This window comes from Rhinoderma darwinii, chromosome 4 (assembly GCF_050947455.1).
Source record: "Rhinoderma darwinii isolate aRhiDar2 chromosome 4, aRhiDar2.hap1, whole genome shotgun sequence".
Classification (NCBI taxonomy): domain Eukaryota; kingdom Metazoa; phylum Chordata; class Amphibia; order Anura; family Rhinodermatidae; genus Rhinoderma; species Rhinoderma darwinii.
The window spans coordinates 230231582-230255949 of NC_134690.1; the positions used below are offsets into that span (position 1 = coordinate 230231582).

General features: G+C 42.3%; 1 protein-coding gene across 3 annotated transcripts in view; it reads right to left on the minus strand.

Moving 5' to 3' along the window:
* Window positions 1-8168: 8168 nt before the first annotated feature.
* The window catches only part of AK9 (adenylate kinase 9), a 114303-nt gene continuing 98103 nt past the window's right edge, over window positions 8169-24368 (minus strand). For all 3 annotated transcript variants that reach the window (XM_075862265.1, XM_075862264.1, XM_075862263.1), the window contains 7 exons: window positions 23958-24178; window positions 21427-21623; window positions 19611-19780; window positions 19137-19235; window positions 10683-10785; window positions 10335-10449; window positions 8169-8451 (listed from right to left, as the gene is read on the minus strand). In XM_075862265.1, coding sequence (XP_075718380.1) covers window positions 8249-8451; window positions 10335-10449; window positions 10683-10785; window positions 19137-19235; window positions 19611-19780; window positions 21427-21623; window positions 23958-24178 — 1108 coding nt within the window. In that variant the 3' untranslated portion in view covers window positions 8169-8248. The remainder of the gene's footprint in view (window positions 8452-10334; window positions 10450-10682; window positions 10786-19136; window positions 19236-19610; window positions 19781-21426; window positions 21624-23957; window positions 24179-24368) is intronic.

Sequence of the window (24368 nt, forward strand, 5' to 3'; positions counted from 1 at the left end):
ACCATAGTGCACTTAAAGAATCCTTTGTCATTATTATCTGTTAGAATGCATTATAAATGAGTATGTTATTTCATTTAAACCGGTTTTATTAATTATACCGTTCAGTAATTTTATGCACAGCTATAACAATTTACAAGGGGGGAAGTGCTATGTGGCCCTATATACCAGGGGGGAGCGCTGTGTGGCACTATATACAAGGGTGGAGCACTGTGTGGCACTATATACAAGGGGGAGCGCTGTGTGCCACTATATACAAGGGGGAGCGCTGTGTGACACTATATACAAGAGGGGGATGGCTGTGTGACGCTATCCACATGGGTGTGTGGCGCGGTCTACAGACGAGGCTGTGTAGCGCTATCTATAGGGGGTTGTGTGTGACGCTCTCTACTGGGGGATGTGTGTGGTGCTAGCTATATGGGGGATGTGTGATATCTACAGGGGTTGTGTATGGCACTATGTACAGGGGGCACTGTGTATGTGGTGCATTACTTTACAGTGTTTGACAATTGTATTCAGGGGTACAGTGTATGCTATTATTATATTTAGGGGCACAGTGTGTGGCACCATGATCATTTTTATCTTCGTTTATAGGTCTGGAAATGCTAGAAAAGTGAGGAGCCGAAGAGTGGCAAATTCTGCAGAAATGGGTCATGGCCGGGAGAAGTTGTCATGAACTCTGGCCCGGATGGAGAAGAAAAGAGGAAACAAACGACTAGAATCTGAGACGTTGTCACCTGTGAGCAATGTTCCCTCTAAGTCTTGGCAGCTCCTGAGTGGGGCAGTTAGGGAGCAGGGCTCCATCAATGGTGGGCAATCTGATGACCAAAAGTAATACCCCCAGTAAACACTAATATAGCAACTAAATAAGAGAATAAGAAAACTTATTTTAAATTAGTTTTAATTACTTTTTTAAATACTATCATATTACAAGTCCAGCAGTAAAATCCCTCATTACACCACTGTCCCTATAGATAGTGCCACACAGCCCCTTGTGTATATATATATATATATATATAGTGCCACACAGCAAACCCCCCTGTATATAGTGCTACACAGCAATTCTGTCATTACTACCTCTTGGGGTAGGACATTCCATAGTTTGACTACTCCAACTGTAAAGAACCCTTTCCTATATTGATGTCTGAAACGTCTTTCTTCCACACGCAATGAATGTCCCCTGGTCTTCGGAAGGAACAGATTATGTGTTAGTTCTTTGTATTGATCACACATACACTTATACATGTTAATAACATCACCACTAAGGCGTATTTTTCCAAGCTGAACAAGCCCAATTTTTCTAGCCTTTCATTGTAAGGCATCATGTACACAACCTTTTCAGTTTTGCAGACGGCAAAATACAGATCCTAGTGACATACGTGTGCGGTTCATTTTTTGTGGACCCATACACTTGAATAGGTGAGACGGACCGCAAACAAGGACAAGTTCTATAAATTTGTAGAATGAACACATGGATCCACAAAAACGGATGTGTGCATGGCCCCAAAGATATCAATGGTTCTGTATGCTGTCCACAAAAAAAAACCAGATAGAACATTGAAGAAAACAACGGTTGTGTGCACGAACCCTAAGAGACACCTCCTTTCTCATTTAATAATCTAGTCGCCCGCCTTTGAATTTTTTTCCAGATCTTCTATATACTTTTTACTATGTGGAGCCCACAACAGAATCCCATATTCAAGATGTGGCCTTACAATGGATTTATAGGTGCAATATTACATTGGGATCATAGATTTTATATCTCTTTTTTTATATACCCTAAAATCCTATTTGCTTTTGCAGCTGCTACTTGACATTGAGTGCTGCTTAGCTTACTTGTAACCAGAATAGCAGGTCCTTCTCTTGTTCTGTTATTCCCAGGTTTATACCATTTAACCCCTTCCCGAGTTCTGCCTGATATATATGGCGCGGTCGGGCAGGGGTTCCCGCAAAGCACAGTACCATTTTGTCGCAGTGATGAGCCCGCACCATCACCGCCGGGTGCCAGCTGTATGTTACAGCCGGCACCCTGATGTAACTGCCAGGACTGGAGCTAGCCTCCGATCCGGCCGATTAAACCCTCAGATGCTGCGTTCATAAGAGATCAGAAAAACACAGAGAAAAAGGAGTCATGTACTATTAGAATATAGTTTGCCAATGGCATAGAAAAATAAATTTTATTTGAACAATACAAGTTACATATAGATTAAAAATAGACTACAAATCAGACAACTGTATACCTCCTAAATAACGTAGGAGAACACAGAGGAACCACTCCTATATAGCACAGTAAGAGGAAGAAAAACACTTCCAACAGAAGATAAGGTGTGAACTGTTACTGAGGCAAAGGTAAATAACAATGAATGGTAACAAAAGCCTGAAACCAAGATGCGGTATCTAAATAGATCGTATCACAGGTACAGCCAGGCTCATAGTAACATTACTAAGAAGCAAAATATAAAATTAGCATTATCAGTAACAGCAGTGATGCTTACATGTATACAGAGCATCAAGTAGTAAGCTCAAAAATCACTAAGCCTAAATAAGGCACACAGATCTTCCCAAAGTATAAATATAGCTATAAGAAATAGGTAAGTCAATATAGGGCACAGCAAGTAACATTACTAACCCATAAGGTTCCTGTGATTCGGTAACTTTCCAAGTACGGAGGGACCCCAACGCACGTTTCGCGTGGATGGCTTTTTCAATATTATCTGGACCCCAACGCGCGTTTCGCGTGGATGGCTTTTTCAAAAAGCCATCCACACAAAACGCGCGTTGGGGTCCCTCCGTACTTGGAAAGTTACCGAATCACAGGAACTTCCGGTACCAACGCCAAGATGCTGCCGGATCAACTTCCGGCTCATAAGCTGAGCCGGCGTCATCAGCAGTGAGTGTCCACTGTATATTACAGCGGACACCCCGCTGTAACGGCAGGAACCGGAGCTAGCTCCAATCCCTGCCATTAACCCCTTAGATGCATCTTAGTGGTTTGTAGCAAATCAGCACCCCTGTCATGCGATGTTAGGGCTGCCAACAGCTACTATGGCAACAGGAGGCCTAACAATGGCCTTCTGCTCTACCATTACGGAAGCCGAACCAGGAAGGGTAGGGCCCAAACATATTTACTGGAAGCGAGGGTGCCTGTATTATACCAGGACAATGCTTTCCCAGCAAAATTTCCCAAATTGCAAAGGTGCAGAGTGTGGACCAAAGGGGGGATAAGAAACGACACCATTTATCAGTGCGACACTGGCCTGTACATAAAGGATTGCTTCACAGCGTAAGGGGGGATTCACACGAGCGTGTATTCGGTCCGTGCGGGCCGCGTGGTTTTCACGCGGCACGCATGGACCAATACAAGTCTATGGGGCAGTACAGACAGTCCGTGCTTTTTGCGCAGCGTTTGTCTGCTGCGCAAAAAGCGCGACAGGTTCAATAACTCTGCGTATTTCGCGCATCACGCACCCATTGAAGTCAATGGGTGCGTGAAAATCACGCGCACCACACGGAAGCACTTCCGTGGGACGAGCGTGATTCGCGCAACAGCAGTGAAAAGGATGAATGAAAACCGAAAAGCACCACGTGCTTTTCTGTTTCCGAACATCCAAACGGAGTGTCTTTGCGATGAGCGAAGCCGGACAAGCGTACCGAACTTCACCGGGTTCGGCCAAACTCGTTTTGGCCGATCCCGGCAAAAAAATTATCGGTACGCGACGTCAGGAGATAGTCACTGTCCATGGTGCTGAAAGAGTTAAACTGTTTCAGCACCATGGACAGTGACTTGCGATCCCAAAATACATTAACCTGTAAAAAAAAGTTCTAACTTACCGATTACTCCTGTCTCCTTCCTGCAGTCCGACCTCCCGGGATGACACTTCAGTTCAAGTGACAGCTCCAGCCAATCACAGGCCAAGCACAGGCTGCAGCCAATCACAGGCTGCAGCGGTCACTTGGACTGCTGCGTCATCCAGGGAGGTGGGGCCCGATGTCAAGAGAGGCGCGTCACCAAGGACGCGTCACCAAGGACGCGTCACCAAGGACGCGTCACCAAGGCAACGGCCGGGAAGTTCTCGGTAAGTAGGAACTTTATCTTTTTTTTTTACAGGTTTTTCGCTGTTGTGTTCGGCATTCACTGTCGAGGGTGCTGAAAGATTTAGCTCTTTCAGCACCTTGGACAGTGACGGGCGTTGACAAGCCTCATCTCTATGATGCCGGCTGCGCGAAAATCACGCAGCCGCGCATCAGACACGCATGACACACGCAGCTGTCAAATGGTTTTTGCGCTCGCAAAACGCTGCGTTGTTTGCGCGCGCAAAAACGCAACGTTCGTGTGAATCTCCCCTAACACACATCTATGGATGATTTTACCCCATTATTATACCACCTGACTATGCCCCTGATGTACTCTGCCCAGCTTACATATTCCCCCACATTATAAAACAAAATACCAGTAAAACTCCAAATAAAACTACTGCCAAGCAAAATCCACGCTCCAAAAGCCAAATGGTGCTCCCTCCCTTCTGAAACCTACAGCGTGCCCAAACAGCAGTTTATTTCAACATATATGGCATCGCCAAACCATAGAGAACCCTTTTAACAATTTTTGGGGTGTGTGTCTCCAGTGACACAAGCTGGGCACAACATATTTTCTACTGAAATGCAATATCTAGGGAAAAATTGCCATTTTTACTTTGCACCAAACATCCGCAGCGCATTAATTTATGGAAAAGACCTGTGGGGTGAATATGCTCACCACACCCCTTAATAAATGCCTTGAGGGGTGTCGTTTCCAAAATGGGGTCACGTCTCAGGGGTTTCTTTTATTATTTAACTTCAGAGCCTCTGCAATTGTGAACCAATACTGTGTAAGTTGCCAAATTAGACCTCAATTTCGCATGGTACTCTTTCACTCCTGAGCCCTGTCGTTCGTACAGGCAAAAGATTAGGGCCACACGTAGGGTGTTTCTAAAACCGGCAGACAGAGCATAATAATTAGAGAGCTGTCTTGTTATGGTGGAGCAAGCTGGGCACCACATATTGGCATATCTAAGAAACAATTCCCATTTTCACTCTGCAACATTGAGTGCACACTAATTTATGGAAAACACCTGCGGGGTTAACATGTTCACTACACAAAATTAATGAATGGGGAAGAGGGGGGAGGTAGACCTCCAGCTCACCGTTTAGTTGTGTCTGAGTGCAGACAGCGCCCGGATTCCCGCGCGGCCAGCGGTACACAACAGGAAGAAAAAACAGAACCAAGATCCAGCGCTGGGTGTGCGTTAAAAAGGAACTCCTGTTCCAATTTTATTGGTATAACAAAGATAAAAATGATAGAACTATATGAAGTAGTTCTGTGGCAGAGTACAGGAATGAATGTTAGGTGAAGGATAGCAGTAAGCCCTGTTCAAATGTGCCATTCATTCCTGTACTCTGCCACAGAACTACTTCATATAGTTCTATCATTTTTATCTTTGTTATACCAATAAAATTGGAACAGGAGTTCCTTTTTAACGCACACCCAGCGCTGGATCTTGGTTCTGTTTTTTCTTCATGTTCACTACACGCCTAGGTGAATACCTTGAGGGGGTGTAGTTTCCAAAATGGGGTCGCTTCTGCGGGGATCCCACTGTTTTGGTCCCATAGGGGAATTGCAAATGTGACATAGCACCCAGAAACCAATCCAGCAAAATCTGCATGCCAAATGGCGCTCCTTCCCTTCTGAGCCCTACTGTGTGCCCAATAGCGACCGCAGCATTTAAATCATTAGCAAGAGGGGGGGGCGACCCCCTCTAGCAGCTCATCGCGCCCCCCGCAATGCAATCAAGGGGTGGCGATGGTTGCCATGGCTGCCTGGGCGCCTAATGAAGGCCCCCAGGTCTGCCATCTTTGTGCTCCTACTAAGCCCTGCCCCTGGCTTGGGCTTAATAGAAGCCTGTCAGAAAGACGATATACTACAATACATTGGTATTGCAGTATATCGTGCAAGCGATGCAATGAATGCTGGTTGAAGTCCCCTTGGGGGACTAATAAAAAAGTACAAATTAGTAAAATAAATTTTTTTTATGTAAAAACCCCCCTTTTCCCATTTCCCCCCTAGAAAAAAATAAAATAAACATAATTGGTATAGCCGCATCTGTAAAAGCATGAACGATTACAATATATAATTATTTAACCCGCACGGTGTATGCCGTAAAGAAAAAAAAAATAATTGTAAATGCCAGAATTGCTATTTTTTGGTCACCTCATCTCCTACAAAAAAATTACATTGTCGCATGTACCCCAAAATGGTATCATTAAAAACTACAGCTTATTCCGCAAAAAATAAGCCCTCAAACCACTTAATCGACGGAAAAATAAAAAACTTCTCACTCTCAGAATTTGGCGACACAAAATGAAGCGCAAAAAACAGATAGAGGAATCGCTGTTTTTTTCATTTTCTACCCCACAAATAATTTTCTCCCCGTTTTCTAGTACATTATATGGCACAATAAATGGTGCTACGAAAAACTACAACTCGTCCCACAAAAATCAAGTCCTCAAAGCACTATATGGACAGAAAAATAAAAAAGTTATGGCTTTTGGAAGGTGGGGAGGAAAAAACGAAAATTAAAATCTGAAAGTTGTTTACGATGGGAAGGGGTTAATGGGTGTTCACAGCGAGGAGAAATTGCCTTGTTTTATATAAATTAAAAAAAATGTATGCCATACGTTGCCCTATTGAGTTCCATTATATAAAACGTGTACTACAAACAGTTTCAATAACCTTGTCATACAGTTGTTTGTCGTGTTCTATCTTTAGGCTGGGTTCACACTACCTATTTTCAGACGTAAACGAGGCGTATTATGCCTCGTTTTACGTCTGAAAATAGGGCTACAATACGTCGGCAAACATCTGCCCATTCATTTGAATGGGTTTGCCGACGTACTGTGCAGACGACCTGTAATTTACGCGTCGTCGTTTGACAGCTGTCAAACGACGACGCGTAAAATGACTGCCTCGTCAAAGAAGTGCAGGACACTTCTTTGGACGTTTTTGGAGCAGTTTTCTCATAGACTCCAATGAAAACAGCTCCAAAAACGGATGTGAAAAACGCGAGTTGCTCAAAAAACGTCTGAAAATCAGGGGCTGTTTTCCCTTGAAAACAGCTCCGTATTTTCAGACGTTTTTGGTCACTACGTGTGCACATACCCTTATAGTGTCATTTTTAACAGAAAACCAACGTTTACATACAAGTGTATTCATACTACAGGCATTTGAAACAGAAGGCATTTGTGTCACAGAAATGGAGGCGAGTGGTTATGTTTTCAGTTAGTTTCCGCTTTTAGGGTAAAGTTTAAGGCTTTTAAACAACTTTTTAAATTGACATATTACATTTGTTTTTACTTTCTACAATACAGCATCTATGTATATTGTATACATAGGAGCTGTATTGTTCTGTCTTAGCCAATTCTATCAGTTCTGCTAAACTGACAGCTCGGCTGAGTGCTGGTCTTGCATGTCACTGTGACACCAGATCCAGCTAATAACGATCACATCGAAGTTATGAACGATCACATCTAAGTTATGAACTTAGATGTGATCAATATTATCTGGATCCTGTGTGTCAGAGATACACAGGACCCGCTTTCGGATTTAAAAGTTCCTTTTACAGGTGTACATAGCCTTTACATTTTGGCCTGAGTTATGGAGCTCTACATGCCCCTCAAAGTTTCACTTATCTGAACAGCAACAACACCTAGCTGTCCTCTTTTAGGTTTTCGACCAAAGCCTGTGCTGGCCTTGACAACATGCAGATGCGGACTCATTCCAAGAACTCATTCCATGTTGTTAAGAACGTCAGCATATTCTTTAGTTGCGGCTTAGAAGAGAAGGATCCTCAGAATGGCCTCTTTAGGTAAATCAACCTTTGGGGCAAGTAGAGTTCCATACAAAAAGTGAAAATATAGCTTTTGGCCCCATTCTATTTTCCTAATTATAATGAATGTAGAACACTGTAGTGATTGGTTTTTACTTTGACATTAAAATAGTATTTTTCTGTCATTTCATTTTACACTTGCATTATAACATATTAAAAGGTTTGGCGGAATTAAATGAATACTTTTTTTTTTTAAAAGCATTGTATATGTATATTTAGTTATTATAAATGTCAGAACCAATCATATCATAAATTAAATATTTTATTAGTTATACCTTTCAAATATACATGAAAAACTGTTTCCATATACATGTTTAATTCGGTATCTGTTAAATACATGTTGGATCCACATTTCTAAGTGAAAGAAATGACTGCATTTTAAATTCAAATTCAATAGGTCTCCTCTGAAGTTCTTTGTATTTGCCAGTCATCTTGTTTCCAAGGTAAGTTATGAGTTCACAGCACTCCACAAATTGTTCCATTTTCGTCTTGTACTTCTTCCGTATATAATCTGAGTTCCGTGGATTGTATGCTAGAAAATTACAGGTTCAATTAACAATACTTATACGAAAATGTATACTAAAATATATTACCAATAAATATAACATTAAAATATATTTATAGTAAAACCATCAAAATCTTCCTTTACTTTCTTATTGAATTCAACCCCTTAATGACAGCCAATACGCCTTTTCACGGCAGTCATTAAGGTGCTTTATTCTAGGCCGTCGTCTTTTCACGGCAGCCTAATCAACGACCTGCAGGGGTGTCCCATGCAGGCTGCAGCCAGGGCTCAGCTCTCTGATGAAGTTTAATTACACTGCGGCCGTTTATCCCCCCAAATGCCATGGCCATTAGCGACCGCTGCATTTGCGTTGTTTACAGAGGGAGCTCCCTCCGTCACCCATCGGTGGCCCGTAAATGCAATTGCGGGCCTCCGATGGGGTGCCATGGCAGGCAGAGACCTAACAAAGGCCCCCAGGCCTGCCCTGGCTATATGCCTATTAGACTGTGCCGGAGGCACGTCCTAATAGATGCCTGTCAGTTTTACACTGACCAACAGTAATGCTCCGGTATACGAAGTATACCAAAGCATTATATCTGCGATCTAAAGGTCGCATAGTGAAGTGTCCCAGTGGGACTGTATAAAATTTCACATTAATTATTTTTAAAAAGGTACACATTAAAAAAAATAAAAACATTTTTCCCATTAAAAAATGGTTTTATTTAGTAAAAGTGTAAAAATAAAATAAAAACTACACATATATGGTATCCCCCCAATCGTAATTACCCAAAAAATAAAAGTCAGCATACTATTTAAAACCACAAGGTGAACGCAGTAAAAAACAAAACACAAAAAACAAAAGCAAAACTGCTATTTTTTCCCGTTCCCCCCAAAAAGTCCCATGCACCCCAAAATGGTACCAATGAAGTCCTGCAAAAAAACAAGCCCTCATATGGCGATATTGATGGAAAAATAAAAAAAAGTAATGGCTCTTGGAAAGCGGCAATGCAAAATGAAATAATTTACCATACCCCTGCCTTTCTGCATGGCTTCAATCTGGGTATCCCTTTGGATTGTTGGCGATGCAGAGATCAGAGAGGAGACCTGTTCCATATTTTTTGGAGCTGCTCACTGGTGCAACAGTTTTGGCTGGAGGTTAGGAATTTGGCGACAGCGGTGTTACAGCAGGATATTCCTCTAGACCCTTTTCATTATCTCCTGAATGTCCCTCCTAGGTCCTTGGTGAAGCCGCTAGCTCGACTTTTTCGGCACTTTCTCACTGCCGCTAAGACTTTGATAGCTTGGAAATGGAGATAGACTGCCCCTCCTTCTCACATCGACTTACTGACTAGAATTAGGGAAATTCGCACTATGGAGCATATGACGGCCTCAATTGACAATACGCTGGACAGGTTCAAAGTGGTGTGGGATCCGTGGAATAAGTATTGGCTACTGATATCTCAGGGTTAGGCCGGATTCACACGAGCGTGTGCGTTTTTCAGTCCCGGCCCTAAAGGGCCAGTGCGCACACATGTTTAGAATTGTCTAATCACCCTGGACTATAAGAAGGGCCCTGCCCCTTCATTCATTGCCTGAGCGTTTGTTGTGTTTTCCCGTGTCAGTCTAGCAAATGGTCCCTTAGTGTTTTCCTGTTCCCAGTGTTCCCGTTCCTGCTACCTGTATCCCGTGCTACCATGTTCCTGTGCCTTAAAAGAGGTGTTGTGTTACACCACGCCTGTTGTCTGCTGCCAAGGTCCCATCTGAGCATAGCCATCGCTACGGTCTGTACTACCACAGGTACCCTTGCTCGGACTATAGCCTTTACTTGGTACACGGTTTGGCCAGCTGCTATCCCGCTCTTTAGGAACAATATAACTATATGTAACTTCATATTTTTTGTTTTTTCTTACCTTTCAGGTGATATGCAATATACAGAAGGGCCGACCGTTTTACACTCAAAAATGGATACTTTGGCTTTAGACATCCTACATCATTTAATGCTTTTATTATAGATGTGGCTGCTCCCTAGACAAGAAAGTGCAAACAGAATTTTTTTTATGTAGAGTCAGCATGAAAAAAATGCTGCATTCTTTATTGGATCTCACCAAATTCTCCCCTAGAAGTACGGTTTTCACATATAAAACATTATGCAATCGGCAATATGATTGTATGCATGAGGTTTTAATGTGATAAAAGATATATATTAAAGATGTTTTGGTAATTGCTATTCCCAACTTAAAAACATAGGTTCAGTTAACCTGTTCTAGGTATCCAGTTAGTGGAAGAGATGTCAACATTATTGGCTCAATCTTTGGAGGGAGTTTGGATGGAAGTTTATGATTCCAATATTTTTCTGGAAGTCTGGAAAGAAAATACAGGTTAATATATATGAAACATCATTTAGTGAAATGTGACATTAATTTATTAACCTAAAAGTTTTTTATTTTCTTTAGGCCTCATTCACACTTTGCATCGGCCTTTTGAACCAAAATCAGGTGTAGATTTAAAAAAAGAAAAGAAGTATAAATAATTTTTTCATCATACTTTATCTGTGTTTTGGATCCACTCCTGGTTTTATCTTAAAAATACAGATATAAAATACTGATCAAATATGCAAGTGTGAATGAGGCCTGAACGGCATTTTTTTTACTAGCAAATAAATGTGCCCTAAATAAGTACCAGAAAGGGTAAAGTAACCTTTGAGATACGTACAGATAATATGAAACAATTATTTTTTTTGTATTAAACTTCTTTGCAGAGTAAGGCCTCGTTCACATCTGCATCGGAGGCCACGTTAGAGGCCTCCATCAACAGGTTCGGCAGAAAATACCACCTTGATGAAAACCCGGTGGAACCCATTAAAGTCAATGGGTTCAGTTGGCTGCCGGTGGTGTCTGTCAAAGCAACAGAACCGGTGCTTCCAGTATTTCTGTTCTGCTTCTCTGATGGTGCAGAACAACGGAATCACCAACGCAGGTGTAGACCCAACTTGATCAGTACTTGAAGTTACAGACTCGGAACCTGAGGCAGCACAACCATTAGGTGCTCTTGACAACTCTTCCTATTCTGATTTCTATTAAGTTCAATGTTGTCATGCGAACGTTGTAGAACTAAAATCACCAATCAAAAAACGTTTACATCCTAACTTAGGGTGGATTCACACGAACGTGTATTGGGTCCGTGCGGGCCGCGTGGTTTTCACGCGCCACGCACAGACCAATACAAGTGTATGGGGCAGTACAGACAGTCCGTGCTTTTTGCGCAGCGTTTGTCCGCTGCGCAAAAAGCGCGACATGCTCAATATCTCCGCGTATTTCGCGCATCACGCACCCATTGAAGTCAATGGGTGCGTGAAAACCACGCAGGTCGCACGGAAGCACTTCCGTGCAAACCGACTGAAACAGCGCACCAGCTGTCAAAAGGATGAATGTAAACAGAAAAGCACCACGTGCTTTTCTGTTTCCAAACATCCAAACGGAGTGTCTTTGAGATGAGCGAACCCGGACAACCGAACCGAACTTCACCGGGTTCGGCTGAACTCGTCAAAAAAATTTCCGGTACGCGACGTCAGGAGATAGTCACTGTCCAGGGTGCTGAAAGAGTTAAACTGTTTGAGCACCCGGGACAGTGACTTCCGATCCCAATATACATGAACGTGTAAAAAAAAAAAAGAAGTTCTGACTTACCGATAACTCCCGGCTTCTTCCTCCAGTCTGACCTCCCGGGATGACAATTCAGTCCAAGTGACAGCTGCAGCCAATCACAGGCCAAGCACAGGCTGCAGCGGTCACATGGACTGCGGCGTCATCCAGGGAGGTGGGGCCCGATGGCAACGGCCGGGAGGGAAGTTCTCGGTAAGTACGAACTTTTTCTTTTTTTTAACAGGTTTCTCGATATTGTGATCGGCATTCACTGTCGAGGGTGCTGAAAGAGTTACTGCCGATCAGTCAACTCTTTCAGCACCCTGAACAGTGATTGACATCGACTAGACTCATCTCTATGATGGCGGCTGCGCGAAAATCACGCAGCCGCGCAGCATACACGGATGACACACGCAGCTGTCAAGTGGTTTTTGCGCGCGCAAAACGCCGCGTTTTTTGCGCGCGCAAAAACGCAACTTTCGTCTGAATCAGCCCTTAAATGGTAGCAAATACATAAGCCTGAACACTGATGGGACAATTTTCACAAACATTAAAAAAGATGTTCACGTTTTAGATCATTAACCGGTTAAGGACTAGGCTGTTTTACAGCTAAATGACCAGAGCAAATTTCACAATTTTGCTATGCGCTTCTTTAGATGACTATAACTCAGCAGGTGAATAAAGTTCATCTTTGAATTTTACACTCTTTTTAAAGGACAGATAGGGCTTTGTTTTAGTGGCATTTGTCAGTATATATCATTTTTATTTTTTTCTATAAAGTGGGCAAAATTGGAAAAAAATGCAAGAATTTAGCAATTGCGCCAGTTTATGCTAGCATTTTTCACACACGGTATGGACCACAGACAAAATTAATCTCCTTTCACATTCTTCCACTTCTCCAGTGCATGGGGATACCAAATATGTGTGCCTTATTCACTGTGCGGGCATGTGCCAGGGCTTGGCATAAAAGGAGGCTTTTCGGCCTTTTCGGTCCAGGAATTTTGCATTTGATTTTATAGCAGCATACTGTTTTCTGGGGGGTGTAATGCTGCTGAAACATTAGAATCACCCCATAAATGACTTCATTCGCACAAGTAGACCCCACAAGGTTTCCTTCAAGGGGTTTATCATATTTTTAGCAAGTCCAGTTTTCTTCTGAAAGTCTCTTGAATAAGATGGAACAAAAAAAAATCAGCTATTTTTTAGCAAATGCGTCAGTTTAGGCTAGTATTTTTCACACACGGTATAGACCACGGACAAAATTCATCTCCTTTCACATTCTTCCACTTCTCCCGTGCATGGGGATACCAAATATGTGTGCCTTATTCACTGTGCGGGCATGTGCCAGGGCTTGGCATAAAAGGAGGCTTTTCGGCCTTTTCGGTCCAGGAATTTTGAATTTGATTTTATAGCCGCATACTGTTTTCTGGGGGGCGTAATGCTGCTGAAACATTAGAATCACCCCATAAATGACTTCATTCACACAAGTAGACCCCACAAGGTTTCCTTCAAGGGGTTTATCATATTTTTAGCAAGTCCAGTTTTCTTCTGAAAGTTTCTTGAATAAGATGGAACAAAAAAAAATCAGCTATTTTTTAGCAAATGCGTCAGTTTAGGCTAGTATTTTTCACATACGGCATAGACCACGGACAAAATTAATCTCCTTTCACATTCTTCCACTTCTGCCGTGCATGGGGATACCAAATATGTGTGCCTTATTCACTGTGCGGGCATGTGCCAGGGCTTGGCATAAAAGGAGGCTTTTCGGTCCAGGAATTTTGAATTTGATTTTATAGCCGCATACTGTTTTCTGGGGGGTGTAATGCTGCTGAAACATTAGAATCACCCCATAAATGACTTCATTCACACAAGTAGACCCCACAAGGTTTCCTTCAAGGGGTTTATCATATTTTTAGACAGTCCAGTTGTCTTCTGAAAGTTTCTTGAATAAGATGGAACAAAAAAAAATTACCTTTTTTTTTAACAAATGCGTCAGTTTATGCTAGCTTTTTCACACACAAAATGGACCACGGACAAAATTCATCGCATTTCACATTCTTCCACTTCTCCTGTGCATGGGGATACCAAATGTGTGTGCTTTATTCACGGGCATGTGCCAGGGCTTGGCATAAAAGGAGGCTTTTTGGCCTTTTCGGTCCAGGAATTCTGCACTTGATTTTATAGCCGCATACTGTTTTCTGGGGGGTGTAATGCTGCTGAAACATTAGAATCACCCCATAAATTACTTCATTCACGCAAGTAGACCCCACAAGGTTTTCTTCAAGGGGTTTATCATATTTTTAGACAGTCCAGTTTTCTTCTGAAAGTTTCTTGAATAAGATGGATCAAAATAAAATTAGCAATTTTTTAGCAAATGCGTCAGTTTATACCAGCATTTTTCACACACGGCATAGACCACGGCCAAAATTCATCTCCTTTCACATTCTTCCACTTCTCCTGAGCATGGGGATACCAAATATGTGTGTCTTATTTATCACATAGAGAAGTAGGAGGACGGACGATAGAAGAAGCTTATTTCACAAATCGCTTTTTTTCAAAGCTGGTTTTACAAAACTCAACAGAGTTTCTATAACACTTCCAAAATATCTGCTCTTGAAGCAGAAATCCCAAAATATTCATCTAGGGGTATAATGGGAATTTATTTTTTTGGGTTTTCTAAAATTGCAGGTTTATGCAAATGGAGCTCTCCAGCAGATGAACTTTAGAGAATATGCAAACATGACATCCACCCCCCACCCACCCATTCCCTCCCTCACCCTTGGAGTAAAATCAGGGGAAAAATAAAAACGTAATGTAGGGCAAATATATTTTCAACGAATTAACTAAAATCTAATAATTCAGAACAGTGTGGTATTTTTTAAAACATGGCTCAATGCACAGGCCTGGTTGTGAGGGACATGAGGGACAGAAATATCGGGAATCTTTGCGGTGCCCGTCTTTTCTGCAGACGCGGCACTTTTTCTGAGGGTTGCTTCTGGTTGGTGTTGGGGGAATCCGACTGATGAAGTGTCTTTCAGTCAGTCGCGTGACATCCTCAGACTGGGGGCATTGTCGGGTGTCCTGAACATCAAAAATGAGGCCTTCAATAATTTTTTCCTGGAAATCCAGGTATGTGTCTCTGCCTCTGTTTTTTTTGTAGAGCACAAATGAATTGTGGATGGCCACCTGTAACAACTAAATGGCCACTTTTTTGTACCAGGTTTTAGTTTTGCGTTTTACTAAATAGGGCTGTAAAACCTGGTCGCTTAAATCCACCCCCCCCCCCATGTACTTGTTATATTCGGACACGCTCACTGGTTTGTGCTTGTCCGATGTTGCCCCTCTTTCCCTCACTGCCACTGTTCCTGCAGTATGAATCGTGCTTAGCACATACACATCTTTGCGATCCCTGAACTTGACCGCCAGCAATTCTTCAGATGCATAAGCACAGGAGTCCCCCTTTACCATGCGCTTCCCCACTAATTGCTGTGGAAAACCAATTCTGTTTTTGCGCATGGTACCACATGCCCCAGTCCTTGCAGCATGCAAATGCCTAAACAGGGGCACACTCGAATAAAAATTATCACAGTACAGGTGGTACCCCTTGTGAAGCAGAGGCTGCATTATCTCCCACACGATCTTACTGCTGGTGGAAAGATCAGGGGGCATCCAGGAACATTTATTGTGCGGTCCCGCCCTTCATAAATTCTGAAGGCGGTGGTATATCCTGACCCGCTTTCACACAATTTGTAGAGCTTAACGCCATATCTTGCCCTTTTTGAAGGTAGATATTGGCGAAAGCTAAGTCTGGCATGAAAGTTGAGGAGGGATTCGTCCACACTTACATTCTGCTCAGGGGTGTAGAGTTGCAGAAATAAATTATTCAGGGAATTTATTAGCGGTCTTATTTTGAACAACGGATCCCGGTTTGCATCGGTACTTGGGGGGGCCTGTGCGTTGTCATTGAAGTGGAGGAACCTCATTATTGTCTCATAACGAGACCTGGGCATTACTGCAGAATATACTGGGGTGGCTTGGGCGGGTCTTGTTGACCAGTAAGACCTAATGGAGGGCTTTTTGACAATACCCATATTTAGGGTGAGCCCCAAAATTTTTTTTAATTCCAGCAAATTGGTGGGCGTCCAATCTCTGCCATGGGTGGATGAAGGTTTCTGCCTTATATATTGAGTGGCATATAAATTTGTTTCGTGGACAATACGATTTAGGATGTCGTCCGTTATAAATAAATGGAAGTAATCCATTTGGACAAAATTTGTATTGTCCACGGTTATGCCAGGAGTGGAAGTAAATCCGTGGATTCTAGGCCCAAAAGATGGGGCAGGTGCCCATACAAGAGCCTGGACTGAAGGGACCAGGCTGTCCCGTGCTACAGCGCTACTTGGCCCTGCGCTTTCAAGTTCTGCAGTTTCAACTGCATCAGGGAAATTGTCCCCTGAAGATGAACAATGTTTGAGGAGAAGAAAAGAGGCAGGAGATTTACTGCCAGAAAAGTCAAAATAAAACAAATGTGGTCGCTGTGATAGGTTTTCACAGCGACCACATGTTCAGGGACCATCAGATTGGTCCCTGATTCTCTGCCCAGTGCCCAGAGCTGTTGGTAACAGCGTGGGCACAAGGCTGTGTGCATGCGATCGCGTGCACACTGTTTTCTATGCAGAAATGCATGTGATCGCTGTGATTGGTTGTCACAGCGATCACATGTTCAGGGGCCAAAAGATTGACCCCTGACATTCTGCCCAGTGCCCATGGCTGTTAGCAACAGCCAGGGCACAGAGCTGTGTGCACGCGATCGCGCGTGCACAGTCTCTGAAGTGCCGCCGTAAATAGTCTATACGGCGGACTTCAGAGACCCTGACCGCTGGCCGTATAAATACGGCCAGCGGTCGGGAACCTGTTAAAGAGTAACTATACTCATAGTGACATGTCAGAAGTTTTTATCGGTGGATGTCCAAGCACTGAGACCCACACCAGCTGTGCCACTTAGTTTCTGATCAGCTTTCCTTGTAAAGCCGAGCGAGCGGTGTACGCACTCATAGACTTTCTACTGAGAAAATCCGATCAGAAACGAGGCGGCACAGCGCTCATCCAAGCACTTCTGCAGCTTTGTTTTAGCGATCAGTGGGGGTCTTAATGCTCAGACCCCCACATATCAAAACTTCTGACATGTCAAAAGTTTTTTAAAAGTTTAGTCACCCTTTAAAGATGTATTCCCTTATAATCTGCTACAATGTTCTACCCTATGAAGTAAACAAAATTTAGTGGACAGATCCTTTATACCAGGGGTCTCAAACTCAGCCGGGTAAGTGGGCTACATATAGAAAAAATGTGAAGTGGTCGGGCCGCATTACTTTCAAATTTGATACAATACAAAATTATTGTTAATCAATTAGTTATTTGAACTACTATAACACTATATTACTATAATAATAATACTACATTACTATAATAATACCGCTAGGTTTAAAATGTGAGATATTTCTCCACGTGCTTATTTCAACAATCCAGTTTTCCAGTTTAAGTGTCGCTAAATGCAGTCCGGCAGCTCAGTTGGCAGTGTTTGGCAGACACTCATGTCAAGATTGGGCAGCCCCTTTTTAGATCGTGCCACAGTGCCCTCTGTGGATGCTGCCACAGGGTCCTCTGTAGATGCTGCCACAGGGTCCTCTGTAGATAATACAACACACCCCTAGATGTTGCCACAGTGCCCTCTGTAGATGCTGCCACAGTGCTGCCCTCTGTAGATGCTGCCACAGTGCTGCCCTCTGTAGATGCTGCCACAGTGCTGCCCTCTGTAGATGCTGCCACAGTGCTGCCCTCTGTAGATGCTGCCACAGTGCTGCCCTCTGTAGATGCTGCCACAGTGCTGCCCTCTGTAGATGCTGCCACAGTGCTGCCCTCTGTAGATGCTGCCACAGTGCTGCCCTCTGTAGATGCTGCCACAGTGCTGCCCTCTGTAGATGCTGCCACAGTGCTGCCCTCTGTAGATGCTGCCACAGTGCTGCCCTCCGCAGAAGCTGCCACAAGTGCCCTCCGCAGATGCTGCCACAGTGCCTTCTGCAGATGCTGCCTCTGCAGATAATGCCACACACGCATGCGGCCCGCGTGCTTGAGACCACTGCTTTATACCAATAGGTCATGATGTGAGGATTTTCCACAGAGAGAAGACTTGTAGCAATATGTAAATGCAGCTTAACATAGGACCTGTGTCTTTATGGGATTTAGCCCTCATTCTACTGATGAAGGTAGTTACATTTTCTAAAGTCTTCTCACATTAGGCACTGAAACTTTAGCTATCATGACTAATTTAATCTTCCAAAAGGCAACCAAGGAAATGTATGGGGGAATTTATTAAGACTGTTTCAGTCTTAAAGGGAACCTGTCACCAGCATTTCACCTATTGCTGGTTTAATATCAGGTGGTAGTGGGGGAAAAATCATTTCTATATAACCTGTAATTATCTTCTTAGTCGGCTCTGTAGCTTTAGTATTCCGTTTTTTACTGTTCCCACAGCGTATGCTAATGAGCAGAAAAGAGTCATATCTTCGTTTGAAAAGAGTAAAATCTTCATTTGAAAAGAGTCCCATCTTCATTCAAGTTTTTCCGAGTTTACCCCGCCTCCTTACTTTTGATTGACAGCTCCTCGCCTTCCCCCAGCACACAAAATCCCGCGCTTGTGCATTGATGTCCTCTTCTCGGGTGCGCGCACAAAGGGACACCGGATTATTACGATAAAAAGCGCAAAATGTTTGCAGACTGTTATTTACAGTCGGAGGAGGAGTTTAGGAGAGGGGATAACGGTAATGAACTTTTGATAGCAGCGGCCAGTGAGGGATAAGTAAAGTTCAATAGGTGAAATGCTGGTGACAGGTTCCCTTTAAAGACCTCTCATGTCCCCAAAAAATGTGCAAAACTCATAAGAAGTGCACGCATTTAATTTGCGACTTTCTCGCCACAAAAGTGACGTAAAGCGGTTAATAAATTCCCTTCATGTACTTTAATCTACGATGTATATATATGTTCATGGGTTAATGTAAATAATAATTAATTTACCTCATAAATCTTTGTAACTTTTCTTCGCTTTCAAAAATATATATTTTATCTCTGTACTCCACTGCGTTTTCAATGTGTCCAGAAACAAGGACTTCATACCTATGAAATACATATAAGCAGATATAAATGAATTGAGCCATACAATGTGCATGAATACATGTTGAGTAGTGTCGTAAACATGGAAGAGTAAAGAAAGTCGACACCGTACACAAATGCTCATTACCAACGTCATACACCGATACATACATTGGCATAGCGGATTCTGTTATGGTCTTTCATTTATAAAGAAAATGCCCCCAGAGAAATATAAACCATATGCGCAGACAAGTAAACCCGCAGTACTTCTAGAAATACTTTGTCCTGATGTGATGGTATACATATGATATATCTGAAACTTTTCCTGGCATTACTAGAATGTAATGTCATTTCTGTATATGAATCTCTCTTATTAATGGAAAATGTAAATGTACATACCTCTTTTTCCCATCCACATAGGTAACTGGACAGTATCCCTTCATCTCCGCATTTTTGGGGAACTTAGATTTGACATCAGCCACTGTTAATCTCTTCGGTAACATTTCAGGAGGAGGAAGTGGACGTAGTGCTAACGGAGGCACGTATAACTCTGGATCTTGTAAGAAAGCCTGTTAGACATACAACATACTGTGGTCACGTTTATTAGCATATTGTTTTTGTACTACAAATATTGGCAAGTGCCATCAACTGATTTAAAAAAAGATCAAAAAGATAAAAATTATTTACGAACATTTATTTGCCACTACAACAGATCTACAGGATTAAGCCGGAGAACTGAAAACAGTATGTTAGGTCATGTAAAATAGTAGCGCTTAAAAACAAACGTGGATATGGAAGTAGAGCATTAGACCTACTAGCATTAGACGTATTCATATACAGGCAATCCTCTATCAACGCACATTTGTTATAACAAAAAAAAATTATATAATGTAGAAGTTAATTGCATTCTTCACTGCTTCTTGGCGAATAGCCTAAAGTATATATAATATCAATTTTCTGGGCAGTTAAATGTGATTTATTTTATGCAAGAAGCTATTTATGGCTAGGGAGATTCAGATTGTATTGTTCTTCAATAGGGTTACTAGACTGGAAGTCCAAAAGAATGTCTACCCTCGTGATCACTACTATATTTCACGTGCCTCCGGTACTTAGAACTTCCAGTAACATTTACATACATGTATGAATAATACTAGCAACGCTTTTTTTCTAAACATTTATTTTAGAAGCTTTGTGTTTTAGGTTAAAGCGAAGCTCCTGTCCCAGGATAAAATGATAAATGTGATGGTATATATGGAGTTATATTACCTGGTGCCCTCAAGTGGCACCCCTCTGCCATGGATCCGCCGTTTTGGGGTCCCCTCTGTGTTGTCCCAAAATGGTCACAGCACTTTACAGACTGAGTCAAGGACACTCCCTTTGTCCTCAGATTGGCCAGAACTACTCACGTAAGAAACTCTAGCCAATCTGAGAACAGTGGGAGTGTCTCAGACTTGAAGTCTAAGGGTATGTGCACACGAGAAGTGGCCTTTACGTCTGAAAAGACAGACTGTTTTCAGGAGAAAACAGCTGCCTCGTTTCAGACGTAAAAGCTCCTCGCATTATGCGAGGCGTCTTTGACGCCCGTAAATCTTGAGCTGCTCTTCATTGACTTCAATGAAGAATTGCTCAAATTACATTGTAAAGAAGTGTCCTGCACTTCTTTGCCGAGGCAGTCATTTTATACGTCGTCGTTTGACAGCTGTCAAACGACGACGCGTAAATGACAGATCGTCTGCACAGTATGTCGGCAAACCCATTCAAATGAATGGGCAGATGTTTGCCAACGTATTGTAGCCCTATTTTCAGACGTACAACGAGGCATAATACGCCTCGTTTACGTCTGAAAATAGGTCGTGTGAACCCAGCCTAAGAAGCACTGCAGATATGTTGGGACGACACAGATACCCCAAAATGGCGGCTCCACGGCAGAAGAGTGCAACTGGAGGGAATAACTCCATATATTCCATCATATTTAAAATCTTGCGGGACCAGAGGGTCGCATTAAGTGGCTCCTTAAAAGCTAAAACACAACTCCACTTTAATGATGGCAAACAAATTTATAATTGGCATTATATAGCAATTCTCTTTTAATACTCTATTCATTAATGTAATTCTTAATAACAGCCACAATTTAATTTAGATTCTGTTATTTCATGTTATCTTGTTTCCCATAAAATAACGTAACTATAAATGCATGAGAATGATTACGACTTACATCGAGCTCCTCCTGTGAAGCCATCTTGTAGTAGTGTCCACGGAACTCCGCTGCAAACTGCAGGGATGATGTTACTGAACAATCGACGAGCTTCCCCCTTTGTGCCAGACTCACAGGACAGTATTGTCCAAACTCTCCCAGCCGAGACAGCAGCTCTTGAGGAGTGATGCAGAAGTCAGCGATAGCAGCTGCTTTACCTGCTCCAACCATAATTAAACCAACACAGTTATAGTGGGTTTGACCCAAGGGTGAGACCTGTTATTACAATATATTTATTGTGTGAATTTGAATGGACATTAAAAGCTTTAGAATTACTTAAATTCAAATGCCGCAAAACAGGTAATAAGGACGTTAATGCCAGCGACATTTACATGAGATTATCGGTTTTACTTTTATTGTGCGAAATCCAGTTCGGTCATAGTAGGCGGTATCAAATTGTTTTAAATATAGTATTAGATGTATGGTAAGTGTGTGTCTACCTGTTAACACCATTTTAGTTTTCATATACCTAAATGTTGAGTAATTTAGTAAATACTTTACATTACTTATGTTTTACTCATCCTGAGTTACAACCTGTATTTTTAGCCCAGAGCAGCATTCACAATACTGCAGGCTTCAGAGCTTGCTCTGATTGAGTTGCATCCTGTAATGCATTCTGGGAAGTGTCATTCTTACATTAAGCACTATACAGGAATCTGATAAAGGAAAACCTGTCTCATAGCATTACAGCACCTTTTAGGGTGCCTCTGTCGACAAGATTGTCAACTTTACCCAGTAGCAACATTTTGAAGACTACTGTAGTCTGTAGCACAGGCTGTAGCTCATGGCTAGTGTGCGATAAGAAATTAAATCAGTTTACAAAAGAACTGATCTTTTTACGTAAAGTACACCCATATATAGACTGTAAAATGGTGTACAAAGGGGAACACACACTTCTGAAAGATCTATTAGATGAAATATACATAATAAATGTAAGATAATGGTTTTAACTCACAGATAAGACAGTGTGATTTGTAAGTGAGGCTGATAGATCATATGAACAAATTGTTCCATAGCTTTGCTAACAGTAATAGGAAACTATGTACTTTGGGTAGTCATCTTTAATATCCCTGTATATAAGGCCCAATTTTCACTTTGAGGCAGTTTTTTTGTAGCCAGAACTGGGAATGGATGCAAATGAAGAGTAGACACATCTATCATTCAACAAAGGATAAAAAGCAAGACTGTATCGGGGACTGCCACCATTGTATAGGAAGGTATACAATTAACATTTATTGGACACACAACACGTTTCAAGGTCGATCACATAGGATAGGTCATCAGTATATGATCAGTGGGGTTTCGAAACACGGACCCCGCCACCAATCAGCTAATCTGGCTGCCTGCGGGCACCGGATGTCCATGCCGAAAGTAGATGGCTCCAGTTACAGTAAAGCGGCTGTGCTACAGTACTGCAGCTCTGCTCCTATTCAAGTGAATATTCTATGCAGTATACAGAGCCATCTACTTCCGACACCGGCCAATGGATAACATCCGGTGCCTAGAGGCAGCCAGAACAGCTGAATCGGTCCGGTTGTCGGACCCTCACCTATCATATATTGATGACCTATCCTGTGGATGAAAAATAGTTTCCCATGTAGGCTCTACTGCATGCAAAGCCGTAAACAAAATGCAAAGTGTGAACTCGGATTGACTTAGAGAGGAGTGAATAACAGCAGAAATCATACACTATTCAAGCTACTGGCATAATATATATTCCATTTATTAGAAACTGGCATTTAAACCCTTCCAGGCCATTTTAAGATTTTTCTTTTCATTTTTGTTTTTTTCGTCCACGCATTTCAAGAGCCATAACTTTTTTTTATTTTTCTGTCGACATAGCCATATGAGGGCTTGTGTTTTGCGGGTTGAGTTGTAGTTTTTAATTGTACCATTGAATGTACTATATAATTTACTGGGAAACTGGAAAAAACAAACAAAACACAGCATATGTCATAAATGTCAGATAGATGCGGGTCCTAACTCTGGGACCCGCACCTCTCTAGAACGGGGCCCCCTAGACCCCATTCTACTTCTCCTAGTTGTGGCTGAAGCGTGTGATTCCCGACAATGAATTACAAAAACAGTGTAGCTCAGCTTTCGTAACTCTAATAGTAATGAATGGCAGTTATGGAAGCAGTGTATCATGCGAGCTATGCTGATTCTGTAACTACTATTCAGTTCTGTGGGACTTACGGAAACAGCGTAGCTCAGCGAGCTAAGCTGTTTTCTTCTTCATGGTCGGGAATCACACGCTTCAGCCTCAACACGGAGAAGTAGAACGGGGTTTAGGGGGCCCCGTTCAAGAGATAGTTGCGGATCACAGGGGTGGGACCCACATCTATGTGACATTTATGACACATCCTGTGGATATGTCAAATGTCTCTGATGGGAAAACCCCTTTAATATAACATTTGAGATGAAAAGCATGAGAAAACAAGCCTCATAGACAACATTCCATGTGTAAACAGAAAATGAAAAAAATATTATACCTTCCTTTATTTTCTCCAGGTAGGTTTGTATTTTTTTGATACTTGCACGGACCTCTTCAATAATTTTGTTTGACACCCACCACTTGCTGCGCATCGCACCTACTTCACACCAGTTTTGATGTTGTTTTACATAATAGTCCTTAATACAATTGATCTCCTGTTTATAATTGGAGTTACGCACAGTTAATATCTGGCTGCTGTCATGCACAGGGTAAGGTCTACTGTGGAAAGAAAATACAGTGAGGATAAGGAATCATGAGAATTTGAATAACCTCATGGTTGAATGCAATGTAACATACAACGTACACTTTGCCGGTAGATGGCCCTTCCTAACCTAATTGATTGGTAGCTATACCCTGTAGAAGATATAGATAAGACATGTCACTTAAAAACTTTGTAGACATGACAACA